Raw genomic sequence first — 18,394 nt, forward strand, 5'->3', positions numbered from 1 at the left:
TTCAGTTCGAGTGCTGTGGAGTGCAGGGCTACAGAGATTGGTACCGTGTTGCAGCTTGGCCAAAGAATGACTGGGTGCCTCATTCGTGTTGCCTGGAAGAATTTTCAAACAACACGGCCTGCGGGCAGGCGGGAAATCCTGACTTCCTAAATCAAGGCGTATGTACACGTACCTCTCCAAACACTGACACACATTCAAAGGTTGCCTGAATTTCAAAGCTGTGTTAAGGGAAAAAAAGAAAAAAGCTGGCAAATTTTTCCTAGCTTTTTTCATTTTTAGTAGATAAATAAGTACAACCTCTCATCTATGTCACCAGAAATAGGTATTGTAGTATAATTTCAAGGGCAGAACACTGTCAGGAATTCTGGAATTACAAACTTAAAGGGACCACTAAGAGATTCCCGAAACACCAGAGTTCTCGGTGGAGAATGGTACTCTAAGATAACATTTATCAGATATAGATCTGGTGTTTGCCACATTGCATTCAATGCGGGTGAAGTTCGCGTGGAAAAAAAAGTGTCAAGCGGCCGTCCGACCTCCTCCGCCCCCCTCCTACAAGAGTCCTGATGTTACTTGCATCATTTGCTCACTCCAAGGTTGCACCAAGTCAGTCCGCCAGTGGGGAAGATCACCAGCTTCTGACGTCACATGTAGTTTCTCGGTCGTGTTGCAGCAGTTGCCTTTTTGTTGGCCATGGTTTTTAGTCAATATATCCGTTATTCTAACCAATGCTCAGTTCTTACTCTGCATGGTGAATGTATTAGCAGCCAGGAATGTGATACATACGCTTACAGAGCTTTTGAGGATCTCTTCATGGCCTCTTTAATAATGGTTAAGCCTTGTTGACACATACTAACTGTTTGCAGCGTGTGAAAATGAAGGTACCACACACATGGAGTGGGTCACAAAACGATGGCCTGTGGGACGTTCCTGCAGTTCCTGATGATATACTTTGTGCATGCTGTACAAAAACATGCTGAATTTCCTCTGACTGAACACAGTTAAGGTTGCTAATACTGATGTCGCTAAGGGAAGCTTGTTAGGAGTCTATCTGAGTCTTGCGGGCAGCGAAGGAGACAAACGTCAAAGTGGTAACACGATATATACATATTTATTTACTTCGGCGAGACAGATGTCCTGTCCAAGTTCCATGTCCTGACTTCTAGTCCACCTGAATTTCACTTTTCATTCCACCTGTCAGCGGTCAATTAGCATGGTCGCTCGCACACCAACCGAGGACCCTGCGCAGATACGAACCAAATTGACCACATGGTTGACCACTTGGTTGGATAAGCATTCCTTTCTGCCCTGGCGCTGGTGTTGCTGACATTGCCTACAAAGGTCTCGGACAAAAGGAATAAACCAACCCGAGGCCAGACGCTGTGCAGGTGTCCAGCAATTAATGGGCGGTGGGAATGGCTGTACTATCTTCAGACACCTTTTTCAAATTGTTTTAACTTTTCTGGTGGGTTGTGTATCCTTCATTAAAATGGTCAGAATGATGCTGAAAACCAACCATATATTGATCCATGTGTTTTCATGGCAGGGCTGCTACAAGAAGCTGCACATGTGGATTATGAAGCGGCTCTACATAGTCGGTATCATCTGCATGAGCTTCGCATTCGTTCAACTCTTTGGCCTCATCTCTGCAATGGTCCTGCTATGCACTGCCAGCGAAAAACGGAAAAAGAAACGCTCTAGGCAAGGAACATGCTTCAATTGCTCTGTGAATTATGGGCAAATGCATAGAAGAAACATTTTCCTAACATGTAGTAACAGTATATTATGTTAAGGGGGTTGTGACAGTTTCAACATTGAATATGTTATGTTGAAGGTTTGCATATGACTACTACTTGCATAGGTTTGAACATACACTGTAAAAACAGAACTTCACCGCATAGCACGCTCTTAGCCAACAGTCATCCCGAATGACATCGTTCTACCGATTTATGCTGTTATCTATATAAGGCCCCTGGTTTTCTGCAGCGGCAAATTCAAAATTCCCCGGCACCGACTTGTAGTTCCGCGATTTTCCGCGGCAAGGAGTCAACGGCTGCTTGAAGCGCGAAACACTATTTTCTTGGATAATGTGGGTACAAAAAGTATTTTATAAACTTCAGCGTTACATGGTACCTTGCGATCTCCTCTGACAACAAATGTTGCTGTCAGCTACAATCATTTTATATTTGCTGAAGGATATTTCAACATCTGCAAAGTTTATAGGAATTAACAAATAATTGATAGAAATAGACGCTAAATTCGGAGCAAGCACCCTAATTTCGTTCCAAAACCCAATTATCGTATTTACTCGCATAATTTGCGCACTTTTTTTTCCTAAAAAATCGGAAAATTTAGGGGTGCGCAAATTGCGCGGGAACGTTCGTTACGATATTCAAATTTCAAAATTTTATTATGCTGGTCATATAGGCTCTCGGTAGGGCCGATACTGCATTGCGCGAGCGCGAATGAAGCACTCAAATACCGCGCGACCGCCGACGGTCGGAAGGCAAAACGGTGGTCCACTACCGCTCATATACCGGTGAAATACGTCGAGACGCTGCTGGAAGATTCCACTAGTCCGCACCTGACAACCGAAAGCGCGCTAGGTTCGCAAACTTTGTCATGTTCTGCTGTACGGTTTGTCCAGCGTTGCTTTTCGCGTTTTGTAGTTCGAGTGATAGTATCGTCCATCGCGTCAGCGGACCCTCACTCGAAAGTGCGCGCAAATGGAACAAAATCACCGCAATATAACTTCGGTGGCACCACGGGCACTCCGTGGGTGGCACTGACGGCGTTGCGAAAGGTAATCGCCACGGTCGCGCGTGCGGACGCGCGTGCCAGATATCCGCGCACGGAACGCGGGTGCTCAAACTACGCGATGTTTTGCTTTCTTGTCATTTTTAGTGTCACTAAAAAAAATATGCGATGCGCAACTTCTGCGATGGCGCAAAATACGCGAGGAAATATATCGAAGGGTCCGCGTACCTTGGTGCAGCTGGGACCGTGCCCAGCACGCGCTCGTACCTGACGCTATTTCGCGTGAGCGTGCAATACTTCTCCTTCGACGCTGCCAACAGCGTCCTTTGACCCAGTCGGATTTCCGCAGAATTCCGTGCAAAACGCGGCGAAGTTTCGAGCAAATAAATAATTCCGCGAAATTCCGTGTCAAACGAAGGATTCCGTGAAATTTCGCGGAATCGCGGAAAACCGAGGGCCTTACCTATATATCTAATCTTATATCTATTATCGTTCTGTCAATCTATTTTTTAAAAACAGGAGGTGTACGCCTTTTTGTCACACAGTTATGTTAGTTGTCTCAAAAAAGCGTACGCCCCCCCCCCCCCCCCCCCACGCTTTCTACAAATCAGTTGTGATAAAGGTATCATTCTGTGAAATGGTTGGCCTTCAATATGTTATGTGGTGAAGTTTTGTTTTAAGAGTGTACAAGTTCTATAGCAAGAAGGGTCGCAGTTGCTATGGAAACTCTACGTGAACAGTCCAGTATGCTCAGACGGAGAAACTGGTGCAGCTGTGAAATCACCACAGGCATCCATGTCAGTGTGAGGGCCTATGGTGGAATGGAATGGGCCTATGGAATGATTAGTTTTGGTATTACTCTGGCATGTGGTACAATAAGAAAACATGGAATCTACCCACTAAAATCCAAGTGCCACAACCCTTTTAAGCATAAACGTCTGTGAATATGGAACTTTGAGGACACCCTATAGTTGACTATTTATCTCTTTCAGAAATGTGCATTATGCGGCGATGGTTTGACGAGCAGCTGAAGACGACCTTGTCCATTCGGCCAACTTCTTTTGCAGTAAAGCAGTGTTGAAGGTGAGTCTGCAAAAGTGACTAAGCAAAGTGTGTTTGTTAGTTCAACCATCTAATGTCTATCATGCACTCACACTGGGATAAATTCAATCATTATGATTCTAATCTTTTTCAGTGGTGGAAAGCTCTATGCCATCTGTCACTACCGAGCAGCTCCCTAAATGGAACTGTCCTTTTATCATTATCTTGTTGTGCATTTCAGAATTTCTTTTGGGGCAAGGTTGGCATTCCTTAATTTTAAATTTTTTTTTGGCAGTTGCATTATGAAGGACTAACTCTCTTCTTTGTTCTGCCTGCTTGTTGACTTTTCTTGCGGCTGTGAGGATTGTTATGTTTCTCCTGTTTTAACATATAGTTTTATTTGGTTGGGTGCACAGTATTTTTGAATATATATTTAGTGGATAGGGGAAATATCGAGTTATGTACAAATATTATTTGGATATTTATACATATACATATTTTAATATAATATTGTGAAAGCTGTACCTATAGCGGTTGTACTTTGCCGTTATCACCTCACTCCTGTTATGTTCAAAATGTCTGAGCCTGAGTATTTGTGATACACACTTCGATTGTGGTTTCGGTTTCATAGGGAAAGAGTGTCACACGATTAATTCATTTTCAGTATAAATTTACCTTCAAAGTGAATCATGACGGCCAAGGTCAACCAGTAATGTACAAAAAAAATGCATGATCATAGTTACATGAAAACATATCCCAATTTTCTACATGTGTGGTGATGTATACAAGGACATGCTGTGTATAATAGTCGTAAACAGTGCTGAGAGACGGGGCAATAGCTACAGGGTGGAGCTTCAGAGTGGACACAGTGATGGCTGTCTCCCAACCATTCACTTTTACTAATGGGGCACCGCTCTGCTACTGTCGAAGTGTCTTTGAACGTGGCTTCACAGCTGAGCATCAAAACACGTGTGTATATATATAGGACAACTATTTTGAATGATGTAGACATAATGGAGTTGTTTAAATTATGCGAGTCAGCCGAGGACTCTGTACAATTATGACCATTTTTATATGCAACAGCCATGCTTATGTATATGGCACATTTTTTTGTATGGACACCTTTTACCTTTACAAGAACCGCCACTAAAATTTAGCTGTACTTTGGTTATATTATAACTAAGGAATGAGCAGGAGGTTTGCACATGCATCCATAATTAATATGGAGATAAGTAATGCAGCCCGTCAAATATGTGCTGCCAGGCCGATACTGCCATGTTGAAGATTTGCTTGTGTAGGCCTTTTGATGTGTCTATAAACTACATGCTTCCATGTAAGAGATGGCTAAGTAAGACAGAGTACAACGAGATAGCACTGCCTAGAAAAGCTCGTTGGTTCTTGCATGTGACATTGCAGTTATGTAGTGTCTTCTAAATTTATATGTACAATTTGCATTTACAAGGACTGGCAATGCCAGAACCACTGCCCAGACTGAGTGAAAGTGATACGTATATTTTTATTGCAGCATTGAGGGATATTAGTACTTCTCAGAATGTACTACACTTGCATTGTGTAAGGACCAAATATATAATTTATGAACGATCACTGATGCTACATAAGTGCATAATTATAATTTAAGCTTAGTTTAGGTGCATGTTGCAATGGGCAGATGTTTCTATTACAGAAATCGTGAGATTTCTGTGGCACAGTGAAAGGTGTAATGTAGTGAAGGATGCTTCTATTTTTACTACAAAGTGGGAAAGAATTGGTGTGTAGGAAAAATTTGCTGCAAATGTCGGTCATACTGAACTAATACTTCTACTGAGATATGCATAGGCCTTCCAGTATTTCACCATTCAATAGGAATCCTGCTTTTTAACACGAATTTACTAGCACAAATTTTAACGAGAATTTACACTCTTAAAACTGAACTTCATCACATAGCATGCTCCTAAGTCTTCACCACTATCCCGAATGACATAGTTCTGCCCCTGATATGTTCATAACGGGAAGCGTATGCCTTTTTTGACACTCATGCAGTTATGCTAATTGTCGTAAAAAGGCATACACCCCTCGCTTTCCACAAATCAGGAGTGATACAATGGTATCATTCTGCGCAATGGTTGGCCTTCACCATGCTGTATGTGGTGAAGTTCCGTTTTAAGAGTGTACTGCACATTACGTAAAAACAGCAGCATAGTCAGAAAAAGATTTCTGGAGGGTTCTAGGGGGACTTTACATGGGAGAGGATTTCACCCTCATTTCCCTCTCCCAAATGCACTACCAAAGGTACGGTCTTGGGAGGGGTTTGAACTCCTCCTCGAAAAGCCCCCCTCTGGCTACGCCACTGCCTGAAAAGCATAGGTTATGTGAACACGGTACAAAAACCAGCAATGTGTGCAGACATATATCATGAACACTATAGAATGAAACAAGTCCAGGACATGTCATCAGAGTAGTAGTCTGTCAATTATCAGCGTGCAGAAAACACAAACACTAGTATACACATTAACATTCCATGTGCCCAGTGAAAAGAAACCATATGAATATACCTTTAATTTATTAGTATTTTTGCGTGTTTGACTGTAACACAAAGTATAACATGTACATCGAAGACTGTCACTTCACTGTCTGAAATATGCAAACGATATGAAGCTTCCATATATGTGTAAGGGTGATGGTGGTGACTGGAATAGTAGGTCTTTGCACTTGGGTGAGCCTCGTGTGCATTGTGTTTGTGTACTAAGCATTATTGTGCACATGGTGGTCATTTCAAACTTTGTATTGTTCTAATATAAAGGATTTGGGGAACACTGTACAGTAGAAGACAGCATTGAAATATGTGGTACTGTATTGAAATTACAAGCTGACATCTTGGTTATCGTCATCCTTGTATTATGCATTGTAGTGTAGAAAGCAATTTTTAAATGATGCTGTTCTCAAAGTGAAAGTGCACTCAGTTGTCATGGCGACAGGACTGTGAGTAAAGCCATCATCTGCCTCGCATCCTGGGAGCACCGGTAACGCCATCTGGGCAAAAGAGTTCCTGTTTTATTCCTCCTCACTCTCATTCACGACCTGCTCACACAAACAGCCTGCAGTGAAGTGTGGCTCGTTTTCATGGACATGGTGGTCACTAAAAGTGTCATTGTGACTGAAAGGGTTATTAATCATAACGCCACAATGAGTAGGCCGGCCATTTTAGTCTGTATAGCATTATTGGCAATGGAGCTCTGTTGTCAGCCTGTGATGCACCCTGAAATCCAATCCAGTCTCTTTTCGTTACAAGATGATGCTTCCATAAAACCAAGCCGGAGGACTTTTTATAAACAGACATGATGTGACACGTTATTGACAGCCTAAAAATAAAATATGAAGTAAATGTTCATGCTGTATTAAAAGCCCTTCAGAGTTTGCACAGTCCTAGTTTTGTACAGCAGTGCAAACAAAAATTTCATTACTACATGAGCTTTCTCTTTTTGCATCCTCTCTAAACATATGCCACGAATTAGCTTGTTATTTTGTCATATTTATTGTCGATGCATTAAAGCCTATCTGCCAATGACAGATGTGCGATGAATGCTCTTGCACATTCCCATGTTTATACGATTGTAACATGTTATAGCAGCACACACCTGCACATTTTAGTTTATATTGAGCATAGTAATATTAATTACCTTAAACTTTCAATTCACTCACTTTCATTTCAAACTCAAACTGCTTTACTTGAACGGTTTCTGGAAGCTAGGAACTAAGGTGTCAGTTCCGACCATCCTCGCTGGCACCATGCATATAACAATACTATTACGATTCTGGTACAGGTATTTATCCTGATTGATTGGTCCTATAGAAAACAAGTAGCAAAAAACTGTTGACCAAGTGCATAAACTACAGCAAATCAAATCGGCAAATTGGGAAAACTAGTACTGTATAATTTTTTTTGTGTGTCGATGACCACAATAAATGTGGCACCCGTGATGAGACAAAAGGGAAATTGTTCTTGCACTTATACTTCCATACACATTGTGACACCTCCCATGTTGAAATTGCACAGTACAATATAGATTATCTAACCGCAGAGAAGCCAAAATCGAACCTGCATTTATGACTTTGTGCGAATGAAAAGAAATGTTGAACAAATACAGCTGTCTTTGTCATTTCTTGCGATATAGTATAGAAATTGAGTATCAGGTTCTACATTTTGCCACACTGAATAAATAGGGAGTGACTTTTTCGGGTTAAATGCCTTTCTGAGATTCAGGGGGTAAAAATCGGGTGCTATTATTAAATCTAATTCGGGGAGAAATCGGGCGATAATTGTGCTTTCGGGTGTTATCGGGTGTTTTGTTCTTGTTTTTGTGAGATCATAACCTTCCAGCGGTAATCCCCGAAGGCATAGACAGTGTTGACACACCTGGGTGTATTGCTTGGAAAGTAAGTGACCCATTCTTACATGCGTTACAGGTGACGACCTTTGTTTGTCTTCAGTGGAAACGTCACTTGAGGATTTCATAGCGACTCGCATTTGGGGAGAAATCTGGTTTAACCCGAATTGGTCAGAGGTCAGTTCAGGGGGAATAACTGGGCGGAATCTGGTTTAACCCGAAAAAGTTGCTCCCTATGAATAAGCTGTGCCCTTACGACTGGGCTTAGTCACTATATAGTGACTGTAACTGGGCTAACATGGTAAGTTCCCAGACACCTTTTTAAATAGAAGTTTCCAGGTGTTTGCTAGATTTGGAGGCATGCAGCAATTATTTAAAGGTGCAATGAAATGCCCTTCCATGAAATCGTTTTTGGCTGTGTTGTGTGACAAATAATGTGAACTCTTGCAAAGGAACTTCAGTGAGAGGTCTGATATGCACACCCTCTGGAAAGCTGGTCCTCCACTCCTTCAAAGATCATGTAAAAGGGAAATTGACGTCAGTGGCAGAAGGGGTTTGGGGGGTTCAAATCCCTCCCACCCAAAATCCTACCTCTGCTAATTCCTTTGGGCCCCCCTGCAGTATAGTTGCACCGCAGATTGCTCAGTGACACTGCACAGCAAAAATAAATTGTGCGATCAAGGTTTCGATATGTTAAATGTCACTTTCTTGCTCCTCCAATGCCGTCCCCTTTTTAAACAATATTGGAAAGACCGTGCCTTGAGATATCATATGAGATTGCCAAATTTTGCTATGCAAACCAGCCGGAATCGTAAACGTGCGTTAGGAACGCAGGCTGCTTCCTTGGAGAGCCACGGAACCCAGCAGGGTATAATGCAGGCAACTGGGCCCGTTTGCATAAAAATTGAGTTCGAGTCTCAGTCTCTATCTCGCTCAGCAGCTTCGGCAGTGCAGCGAGCGCGTGCTCAGCCTTGGCAGTACGCAGTGGTTGGTTACACGGCGCTCGTTTACAATCTTCAACACATCCTGACACCAATACCATCACCATATTTGAGGAAACGCCCGATAACTCCATAAGGAACAACACAGGAAGTGCGGCCTATAAGAGAGTGACATGGTGACATCGAATAAGCAATTGGTATTTCCATTCGCCGTCGCAGTTGTAGGCGGCACTACGAGCGCTTTGTATACACAGCATTGCTACGCTTGCTGGGGTGGTTGCTCTGCAACTGCCAGTTTTTGGCAGCTCGTTAACATCGTCATTTAATTTATTTTGGAGAAATATTCAATGAAGAAGGTAAGGCATCAACTCACCAAACATTTAGGACACGTAATTTTAAATATAGCGACACCGTAATGTGAATAACACGGCGGGACGATGTTGCCCTTCCCTTCCACAAACTTTGTCGTAATCATTTATATCGTGAGTAATACGTTCTCACTACGAGACGAAAGTTGGGCTCATTGGCATATTACGCTTTCAGGCAACGTTTGATAAAACCAAACTCCGTTTGGTTTTACATAAACCTACAGCATAAATCTACACTGGAAGCATTCACGTTCGAATATTACGTCACCTTGTAACGCATGTATCCTGTTAATGTAACACCGGATGCGTTTTGTCATCCTAAATTCTTTGTGCTCCGTTATAACGTGCATATAGTGGACACACTTCCCGAGCTTATCAGCGAGGGATGTGCTCTGAATACGTCGCAGGACTCTGAACGTGGAATCAGGGGACGTCCTCTAAGTGACATGTGCTTTGAGCAACACAATGGATCCAGTTTGTGATGCTAGTCAGGTACTTGCAGCGGCCCTGGAAGAAATTGATGACATCATATCGAGTAAGACATTTTTGCATTGCTTAACGTCTTTCTGCCTGAAAAGATGTGCTACACCCCACAGCACACTCTGACACGCGTGTCGTAGTGTTCCTTAGAAACGTCTACAAAAACAGCGAAATAATGACAAAGAGCTAGGAAGCTGGTGGTGAAAGTTCCATCAGGAAAACCCCAGATAAGGGACAACAAGAAGAAACACAGAACACAAACACAGCTACTCACGCAACTCAAGGAAGAGGTGCCGACCCAAAATCAGAAGGCCCAGGTTCAAATCTTGGCATCAGCACCTTTTTCCTGAGTTGTTTTCTTTTCTGATTGTTTACAGCGAAGAAGTTTATTCCACAGATGACAATTTAAGCAAAACTGGAGAGATACAGGTGGGTTCGAAAAGGAAAGCCAACAGCTTCCCCAAAACTAGACTTTCTGTTTTGTCTAAATTAGAGATAGGACAAATCCAGAATTTTCCAAATCCGAATCCAAGTAAAGTTCTGTGAATCCACGAATTTTACGAGTCTCGAATCTTTTGAATCCTTTCTTTAAAAAGAGTTTGAAAAGCCAGGAAATAAACTTGTACTAAAAAGTGTTTTGAAGCAGAATATGATACCTTTGTTTAATGAAAAACGAATTAAATAATAGTTCAGTTTCAGGAGAAAATATACCCATATAGTTCTTCTTAAACTTAATTTATTTAACATGTTGTCCATCGACTACAAGAAATACATAAATTCTCGAGTCTGAATTATTTGCATAAAACTAGGCAACAATCAGAAGCAAAACCATGTTACTTTATAATATTATATATGTGTAATCATATATGTTACTTTTAAACTTGTAATGTAACAATTCCTGCCTGAACTTTTTCAGTCCAGAGCAGTGTAAACAAAACAAGAAAAGAAAACACCGGTCGACCGATTCGGCTTTCGGCAGACTCCCAAAGCACCAATTTGAAGAAGAAACAAACAAACGGATTCAAAAGATTCAATTCGCCGTATTGGGCATTGGGAATCGGGTTCCCGAATCTCGAATCCATGCCTAGGATTAGAGGATTTGGCATATCCCTAGTTTAAATTGTTGTGTGTGAAATAAACTTATCAGCTGCATTTGAGATCTTTTTTTTCTTCTTGCCCCCTTGGCTCAGGTTCTCACTGTGTAAGAGCGTGATCAACTTTCTCGACATGTGGGACCTCATGATATATCAGTGACATAGTTTTAGTACAGCAGCATGGTATTCTTATTTCGCATGAGTATGCTGTGTATGAAGTAAAAAGTTCACAAAACAAACAGAGGGCAGTAGTGGGTTGAACAGAAGAGTATAAGGCAAACGAACCTTTGTAACAGTGTCGAGAGTAACATTTTCCTGACTTGGAGGTGTAAGGACAGTGACACAAAGAAGTGTACGAGACTCATCACCAACAAAGTAGTAATGGCTTATGCAAAGTTGTGCCACATGTGTGGTGGTCAATGTCCGGCGCTGGAGCACTCAAGAATCAAACATAGTTGTAAGCACATATTTGACCCACTTTTTGAAAGAACAGTTGAGGTTAATTTGATTTGGACGATTGCAGTGCTCTTGATGCAGCTTGAGAACAAATAAGCCTGATGCATGTACCAGCAAATTGGCAAAAATAGTATATGCTGCCACTACTAGCTTGGTAAATGACTTAATTTAATGGCAGCACACTACTCCCAACAGCTGTACCTCTTGAGAGGGTCTGGTTAACATGTACAATGTCACAATAAAAAAACACATACATTTATTTTAAAAAAATTATAAACATGCAGTGTTTATGTTATTGCACTTTGGATTTGGATCTGCAAATATATTAGGATATTGTGTATGTGAACATTAGGTGATGATCACAGGATAAAGAGCGAGGTGTTTTGAAGGTTGCAACCCTGAAGCAACGGTATTTATCCATGGCGCGATTCGTGAATTAAAGGAGCACGGAAGGTCTGAAAAAAAAAAAGAAAGAAAGAAGTATGACAGCAGCGCGCAATCCAGGGGTTCGATGCCCAACTTTTCTTTATTCCGTACCGCGCGATAAATCCGTGGCTTCGCTGTGATTTGCCACAAGCTCCCGCGCGATGACCAATTGTGCCCTTTCTTTGTAATCCCGACCTAACAAACAGTTTTCACGCGCCGTCGCGTGACGTTTGGAGCCCAGAAAACTTGCAACGAACGGTATGCTGAGTTCAGCATCGGGCACAGCTGGTGTACAAGAGAGCTCTAAGTCTCGCGGGTCAGGAAAGTTCCTTCCCAAGGCTGTAAGTATATGCGACGTCATGTCAGTGACCCAATAGGGAGGAGCGCTTCTCCTCCTTCCTTTCTTTCTCTTCGCAGTTGCGTTTCGCACCGCCCCTCCCGCACTTCGTTGTCGTTAGCACGCGATTGTCGCTAGCCAACAAAAAGCGACGACTGATTTGATGTCACTACCACACGCCAGGAGTAGCGTGGGCGAGATCGCCGCTGCGCGCATTCTCGTAAACTAATTTTCTTAGGAAATTGGCGCTTCCTAAAGGAGATATTATGCGTGACGGTTCCTGTAGACAGTATGTTCATATGACGCGGTAAAAGAATATATGTTCCAAGTGCCTTCCATGCTCCTTTAGGTACGCTTTCCCTCTCTCCTCCTCAAGAGGGGCGACAAAACAGGGCGGCCTCCCATTGGTTTCCGCAAACGATTTCCCGCGACGATTGGACATCCTATCCGCACTGCCTTGTCGCGCGTCTTGAGAAAGACAAAAGAGGGTAAATTCCGTTCCTTTTGTGTTGTTGTGAAGGTAACGGCATCTTTCGCTTCGCGATGAGAGATTTATCTTTGCTTCTGCTACTTTTGCATTTTGACGTTCTGATTTTGGGCGCTAGCATTATTTCACACCCCACCCGTGACAGGTTCCGGTTTGGGAGCCGGAGCAGACGACAACCACAACAAAGTTCGCCGCACAAGTGTCAGTGGTCTTCTAGTTGACTTGAAACGGGCCATCGAATGGAGCGGAAACAGCGACGACAACACGACTTTCAGCCTCGACCCTTCTGTCCTCAAATTCGTGCATGCGTGGTTGGATAGCATTCTGCGGACCAGCAGAACTCAGGCAAGTAATGATTGGTGACATTTGGTGAAGTTTGTAAAACCAGCCTAGATATCTACCCCTATGCACACATGTTGCTTGTTGCAATGCAGTAAGTGGTAATGAAGAAAGAACGAAAGTAGAAGTGGGTCACACGAATATTATAAATAAAGGCAATGGAACGTCTACAAACCACAGCAGACGACGTCCTTTCTTCCGGTGCAGATGCAGCAGACGACAGTTTTGTCTATCGCGGTACGCCGTTCTTCGTCAACATCGCGCAAGTTATAAAAATAACAGATCGCCAAGTGGCCCGAAATGGGTAGCTAGCCGGACAGCTTTCTGATAAACCCGACACTCATGAGAATATGCAGTTCTCTCCTCCAGAACGACCTTGTAAAAGTGCGCGGAATACCACACAACGCGTGAGCTCATTTCACCGGAGTGGGCCTTCTCTGTCTCACTCTCCCCGTCTTCTTATTCTCGCTGTACACTTCCTTATTAGAAACCCGCCCTAAGATAATCAAAAATTAGCCGCGCGAGCGAGGGAGCGTCAACCATTTCACTACGCACGAACGACGACTGCGACATCTGCAAGCGTTCTGTCGTTTTTGTCTGCGAAAAACTCGGGGAAGACTTGACGACAGAGGGGACGGCAACGCGACGAATCGTTGTAACGAACGATGAAGAGGGAGGCGTGAAAAAAATACGTGGCTCGCGTGGAGAACTCGATAGTGCGAAAGCCGTAGTCTGGGCAAAAACAGAAGGACGACACCAACACGCGTGGAAAAGTATCACCATCTGCTGTACGGACTGTGGCTTCTACGATGTGACAACCATTACTTTTTCCTGTGTCGTCTGCTTCGGTTCTGTGAGTTGCGGCTTTTGAAAGTTTAGGAGCGTAGTTTGTCACCGAATTCTGGAGAAAGCGAATACGGAAGCCTTTCAGCCGTTACTTTTCGCCGTGTTGAAACCAGCTCCAGGATCATTGTGCGTCTTCGACACACGTGACAGCAGAATCTCCCAGAGCCCGTTAGAATGTCGAGAATCAATCAAATTTTCATGGTTACATTACCAAATCCGTCACCGACATACGTTACGGGACGGCCACCAAGGAGCCCGTTGCCTCGTGCTCCGAGTCCTGTATCTCAAAACCAGCCGCAGCGACGGCACCACAACGTCAGTCATCGCAGAACAAGGTCTTCTCCCGTGTCTCATCGGTCGTCTGCAACAGAAGATGACGAAAGTAGTGGTAGCGAAAGAAGCAGGTACCGAAGGCGTCGTCAGTGTACTACCGTTGAAGAGGACGTGGCGGATGGTACGGACAGTTATACATGGCGTCCCGTACCGATACATGGTATACCGTGGTTTGCGGCGGCACGAGGGGTTCCGTTTGACTGGCGTGGCATGCCAATGCCATGGTTCTTTGGCGCCGATGGATCTTCTATGTCTTCGCATTGCTATGTGAGTGATATTGCTTTTTGGATTCGATAGTAGCTGTCGGAACCGGCACACGTGTGTCCTTCCGCCATTTTACACCCCCGAATAATGGGACAACTGTTCTCTTGTACCTACGTGTGTAAAACCAAGCCCGTACAGCAATGATAAAATGATGAAAAACGAGTTCCTTTTTAAAATTTGGCTTCATTTTTACAAATTTTAGGGGGGGAATGATGTTGGGGGAAGGTGCGGTCAGCCAACTCGGGAGCGGCGGCTCGTGCACCGAGAAAATTTTAGCTTTTGGCGGGAAAGGCCACTCACCCGTAATGCACATGCCCTAAGGGTAAATAATATAACGGAAAAGAAGGATGAACTGGGGTGAGGGGCTCTGACAGAAGCTCCGATTATGCCACAGTGGGTACCGCTATATCATGTTTGCTACAGTGTGTCAATAGAAAAATGTTCACTCTGTACTTCGACAACACTGCTGCATTGAGTCCGTACAGGATTTATAGGTTCACTGGCGTCAGTTTCTGCTAATCTCATGTGGTATCAACGACGCCCTATCATTGTCGGCGATCTTCTTTCGGTAACACTACTAATAATTAACTCTATGATACAACTGCATATGAGTCGGATCCAAACGGGCTTTGATAAGCAAAGGCAATGCTAATAATTATTTTTATCTTCCCTTATCAAAAATAAAGGCGGTAGGTAGGGTTGCTCCTAGAAATGCAACGAAAAATTCATTCAGATATTTCTCGCAAACAGCCATAAAAGCGTTGGTGTCTTACGGAGTCAACGTTATCGTTTAACCTTGTTCACGGGTTTACGCGTCTCAACAATTTTGAAGAACCTTCTGATGAGCAAAATTCGGGTCGGTGTCGGGTCGACACCTGTAGCATCGCATAGTCTCGCGACGCAAAATCACGAACTTTTAATTTTTCATCAGCGTATAAAAAGACGCGTTGCTCTCTGGACGGGTGTCTCTCTCCGTGAATGGCACATAAGGAAGAAAACGCGAGGCCTTCCTATGTTTCCATCTACGGCATGCCCCTTCTCTGCCACCTTCGAAGCACACAAAAAGAACACGCTTCAAAGAGGTCCGCGTGCCTCAACCCTCGTATCAGCTCGATGCGCAGGCACTGAGAAGGTGGTGGAAAGAAAGAAAAAAGAAACGCACCAGAAGGTGAAGCAAACACACACACACCACACGCACACCGGGACCGTGTTCTCGATGGGATGTGCTACAGGGCACTTGCGCGCTATTTGTGGTTTTCTCAACCCTCGCTAGGCGTGGCCTAAAATTAGCAACCAGGATTCGGCTGTCGCGGATGGAAAGCAGACTACCCGGCTGTTGCCACGGGTTGGCAGTTCAAACCCCTTGCCTGCCGGCTTCAAGTTCGACGATCGACCTCGAAACGAAACCCCGCATGACAGGCCATTGTGAACAACTACAAGTGGATGTACGAGATATTGTGAAGAAGAATACTCGAAGCCGTACGACTTTCGTGACGACGTGCGACGGTTGTGGTAGACATGCAGGGCGCGACTTGTTTACGGGCAAGCGACGAGAGTTTCTGCTTAAATTAAGTGCAGTGTTTGGCGTACGTCCCGTGCGTTAGCGACGGTTTAATGCGGTGAAGCTACATGTTACATCTCGTGAACTCATGAGTGAGATCGTGTCGCCGCATGCTGGTTTAGGCTTAGTAGCGGTGCAGCGAAACATCTCCCACCATCGCGATGAGAGCCTAACGTACCGCCCGGCACAGTGAACTACACTGGATAAGAACCTTTGCAGGAACATAATGATCATGTCTGAGCATGCTCGTAGTGACTTACTGGTCAATCGGCACTAAACAGAAGACCATGTGGACCGGTCCACCTGACACAGCCGACGATGTACATTCGTCGACCAGTACTTCGGGACATTCAACTCCCTGGTCGTCTTCGTTACAACGATCACGGGCACGACGTCGTCTCAACGACCTCGAGAAAGACGACGACGATGACGAAACGACTCCTACTCCTGGCCGCGATTTCGAGTGGCTCGAACCAGGCGAGTACCGTTCAAGAGTTCGACGGCGGAGACCACCTTCTCGCGAGGGAAGGCGGTCCCCGAGATTCGACGACCGTAGAAGCATGGCGGACTGGAATGATGCTCGCGTCGTAGCGATGATGGCTGCAGCGCAGACATGGGCTGCAGCGACCGGCTGCTGTGGTGGCGGCCACGGACCGTGTGGTCACGGACCCTGTGGGCTGCCTTTGGCTTACAGGACGTATCCAGCGGGTCAACCGCCGAGGAAGAACTGTTGCTGTAACAGTTGGCCCAGTGGAGTTCCTCAGGCGTACAACCCGGGACAGTATTGTGGAGAGCAGCCGTGCCAGTCCTGGGGGACACCTCCACGCTGCAAGGTCTGTTGTTCGTGTGACCTGCATGGGCTTGGTAGATATGTTGTCCTATATACACAGCGAGACGCGTCCGTTCCGTTGCATGTAGAGTGTACGGGAATGTGTTAGGAACACACATGATATAGCAGACCCCATGATGAACCGACTGACATGACTAACCTCCTCTATAGAAAGATCGTTTTGATATCACTCTCGTGTTAATGTTGATAAGCATGTATAGACTGTGTGCAATAAAGTTGTACTTGCTTGGGTTGTGTGCGTTTTATTGTACTTTTAATGGGTGCAACTGTGGCTACATATTTTGTAGGTATATAACATGAATAACCGCATACAAAGGGCACCATGATATGTGATGTAGTTTTGTGTCTATGTGCACCACTCTTACTCTCCAGCCTCCCGTCTTTGTCTTTATATCTGCCTCGTGTCGCTGATAACTGCTGCTATCAGCAGGAATCTGAAGGGGGCAGGTCAATGCCACGTAACAGGAAGCCTGAGCACTCTTTTGATAATGTTACGCGCCTGGATCTGCCGCCATACATTCGCAATGGGGGGAGCTTTTCTTTTCTTCCACTCTTTCGGTGACGTCACATTTATCTATCGACAACAGAGACAGTGGGGCCAGGTGCGTGACGTCAATTGAAAGAGTGCGCGGGCCTTCTGTTATCTCGGTGGCATTGGGCAGGTCCTGTCCTCCTCGCCCTCTTCGGCTGGCTTCTTGACGGGAAACGGCGGTTTTTGAAACTCTGTTTGTTTTTTATTATTAAATCCCACATTCACTTTCTGTTTCTGGCAAAGAAAAAAGAAACATTACGTTGACTAGCCAGATTTTGGAGTTTAGTTCAGGAAATTAAATATGTTTCAGTTAAAATTGGATAAAATTACTTGTAGTTCAATGCAAAAGTTCCCTACAGATGATTGTCGTTGATTGCGTATTGTTTCTGTAGCGCACTTTTCTTATTAAGTTGTTCGACATGGTTACTGAAATGCCCTATATACAGTCTTTGGAGTAAGGCAAAAATCTGCAGCAAGTCAATGTTCATATTTGCTTTGCCTGTTGGTGATTCCGTAACGATAAATTACGGCATTCTCACACTTGGCTGAACCAGGAACGTGGTTGTTTGCCCACACAGGCTAACTATGAAAGTCGGCGTGGTTTCAGCAAGTCAGTACAGAACAACGTTCTTTTTTATGAAGCAGTTTTAAGCAGCAGGGTCTTTGCTCATATGAAACCACATGTGCAATTTTGCGTCAACAGCAATTTTTCTGTACGTGTTGGCTGAAAACCGACATAAAGCTTCGTGGCTTGTCTGGCAGAGGACGAAGGCCCTCTTCTAATGGCCACTATGAGCGTGCTCTTTGTGTGGGCATTGGTAGACAGAGCCCAATGGCTATAAATAGGGTACTTGTTGGTGTAAAGCAGGGTGCGGAGAGAACCTACAGCAAGTGGCA

General features: G+C 44.3%; 2 protein-coding genes and 1 long non-coding RNA gene across 7 annotated transcripts in view; 2 read left to right on the forward strand and 1 right to left on the reverse strand.

Annotated features, from left to right (window-relative positions):
- Positions 1-7,940, forward strand: part of LOC135394153 (tetraspanin-9-like) — a 46,226-nt gene extending 38,286 nt beyond the window's left edge. The window contains exons 6-9 of the mRNA XM_064624711.1: positions 6-158; positions 1,547-1,701; positions 3,750-3,840; positions 3,953-7,940. Coding sequence (XP_064480781.1) covers positions 6-158; positions 1,547-1,701; positions 3,750-3,777 — 336 coding nt within the window. The 3' untranslated portion in view covers positions 3,778-3,840; positions 3,953-7,940. The remainder of the gene's footprint in view (positions 1-5; positions 159-1,546; positions 1,702-3,749; positions 3,841-3,952) is intronic.
- Positions 4,251-13,464, reverse strand: LOC135394155 (uncharacterized). The gene is made up of 2 exons (XR_010422774.1): positions 9,761-13,464; positions 4,251-8,834 (listed from the first exon to the last, which is right to left on the reverse strand). It is a non-coding gene; the product is annotated as an uncharacterized LOC135394155 (long non-coding RNA).
- The window catches only part of LOC135394152 (liprin-beta-1-like), a 29,688-nt gene continuing 20,650 nt past the window's right edge, over positions 9,357-18,394 (forward strand). The window contains exons 1-3 of one of the 5 annotated variants that reach the window (XM_064624709.1): positions 9,357-9,480; positions 9,900-10,027; positions 12,918-13,117. In XM_064624709.1, coding sequence (XP_064480779.1) covers positions 9,958-10,027; positions 12,918-13,117 — 270 coding nt within the window. In that variant the 5' untranslated portion in view covers positions 9,357-9,480; positions 9,900-9,957. Of the gene's footprint in view, positions 9,481-9,881; positions 10,028-12,917; positions 13,118-13,663; positions 14,558-15,840; positions 16,949-18,394 lie in introns of those variants that run through there. The other 4 variants (XM_064624710.1, XM_064624708.1, XM_064624707.1 and 1 more) reach the window with 4 other exon arrangements.

Source organism: Ornithodoros turicata, chromosome 5 (genome assembly GCF_037126465.1).
Source record: "Ornithodoros turicata isolate Travis chromosome 5, ASM3712646v1, whole genome shotgun sequence".
Classification (NCBI taxonomy): Eukaryota; Metazoa; Arthropoda; class Arachnida; order Ixodida; family Argasidae; genus Ornithodoros; species Ornithodoros turicata.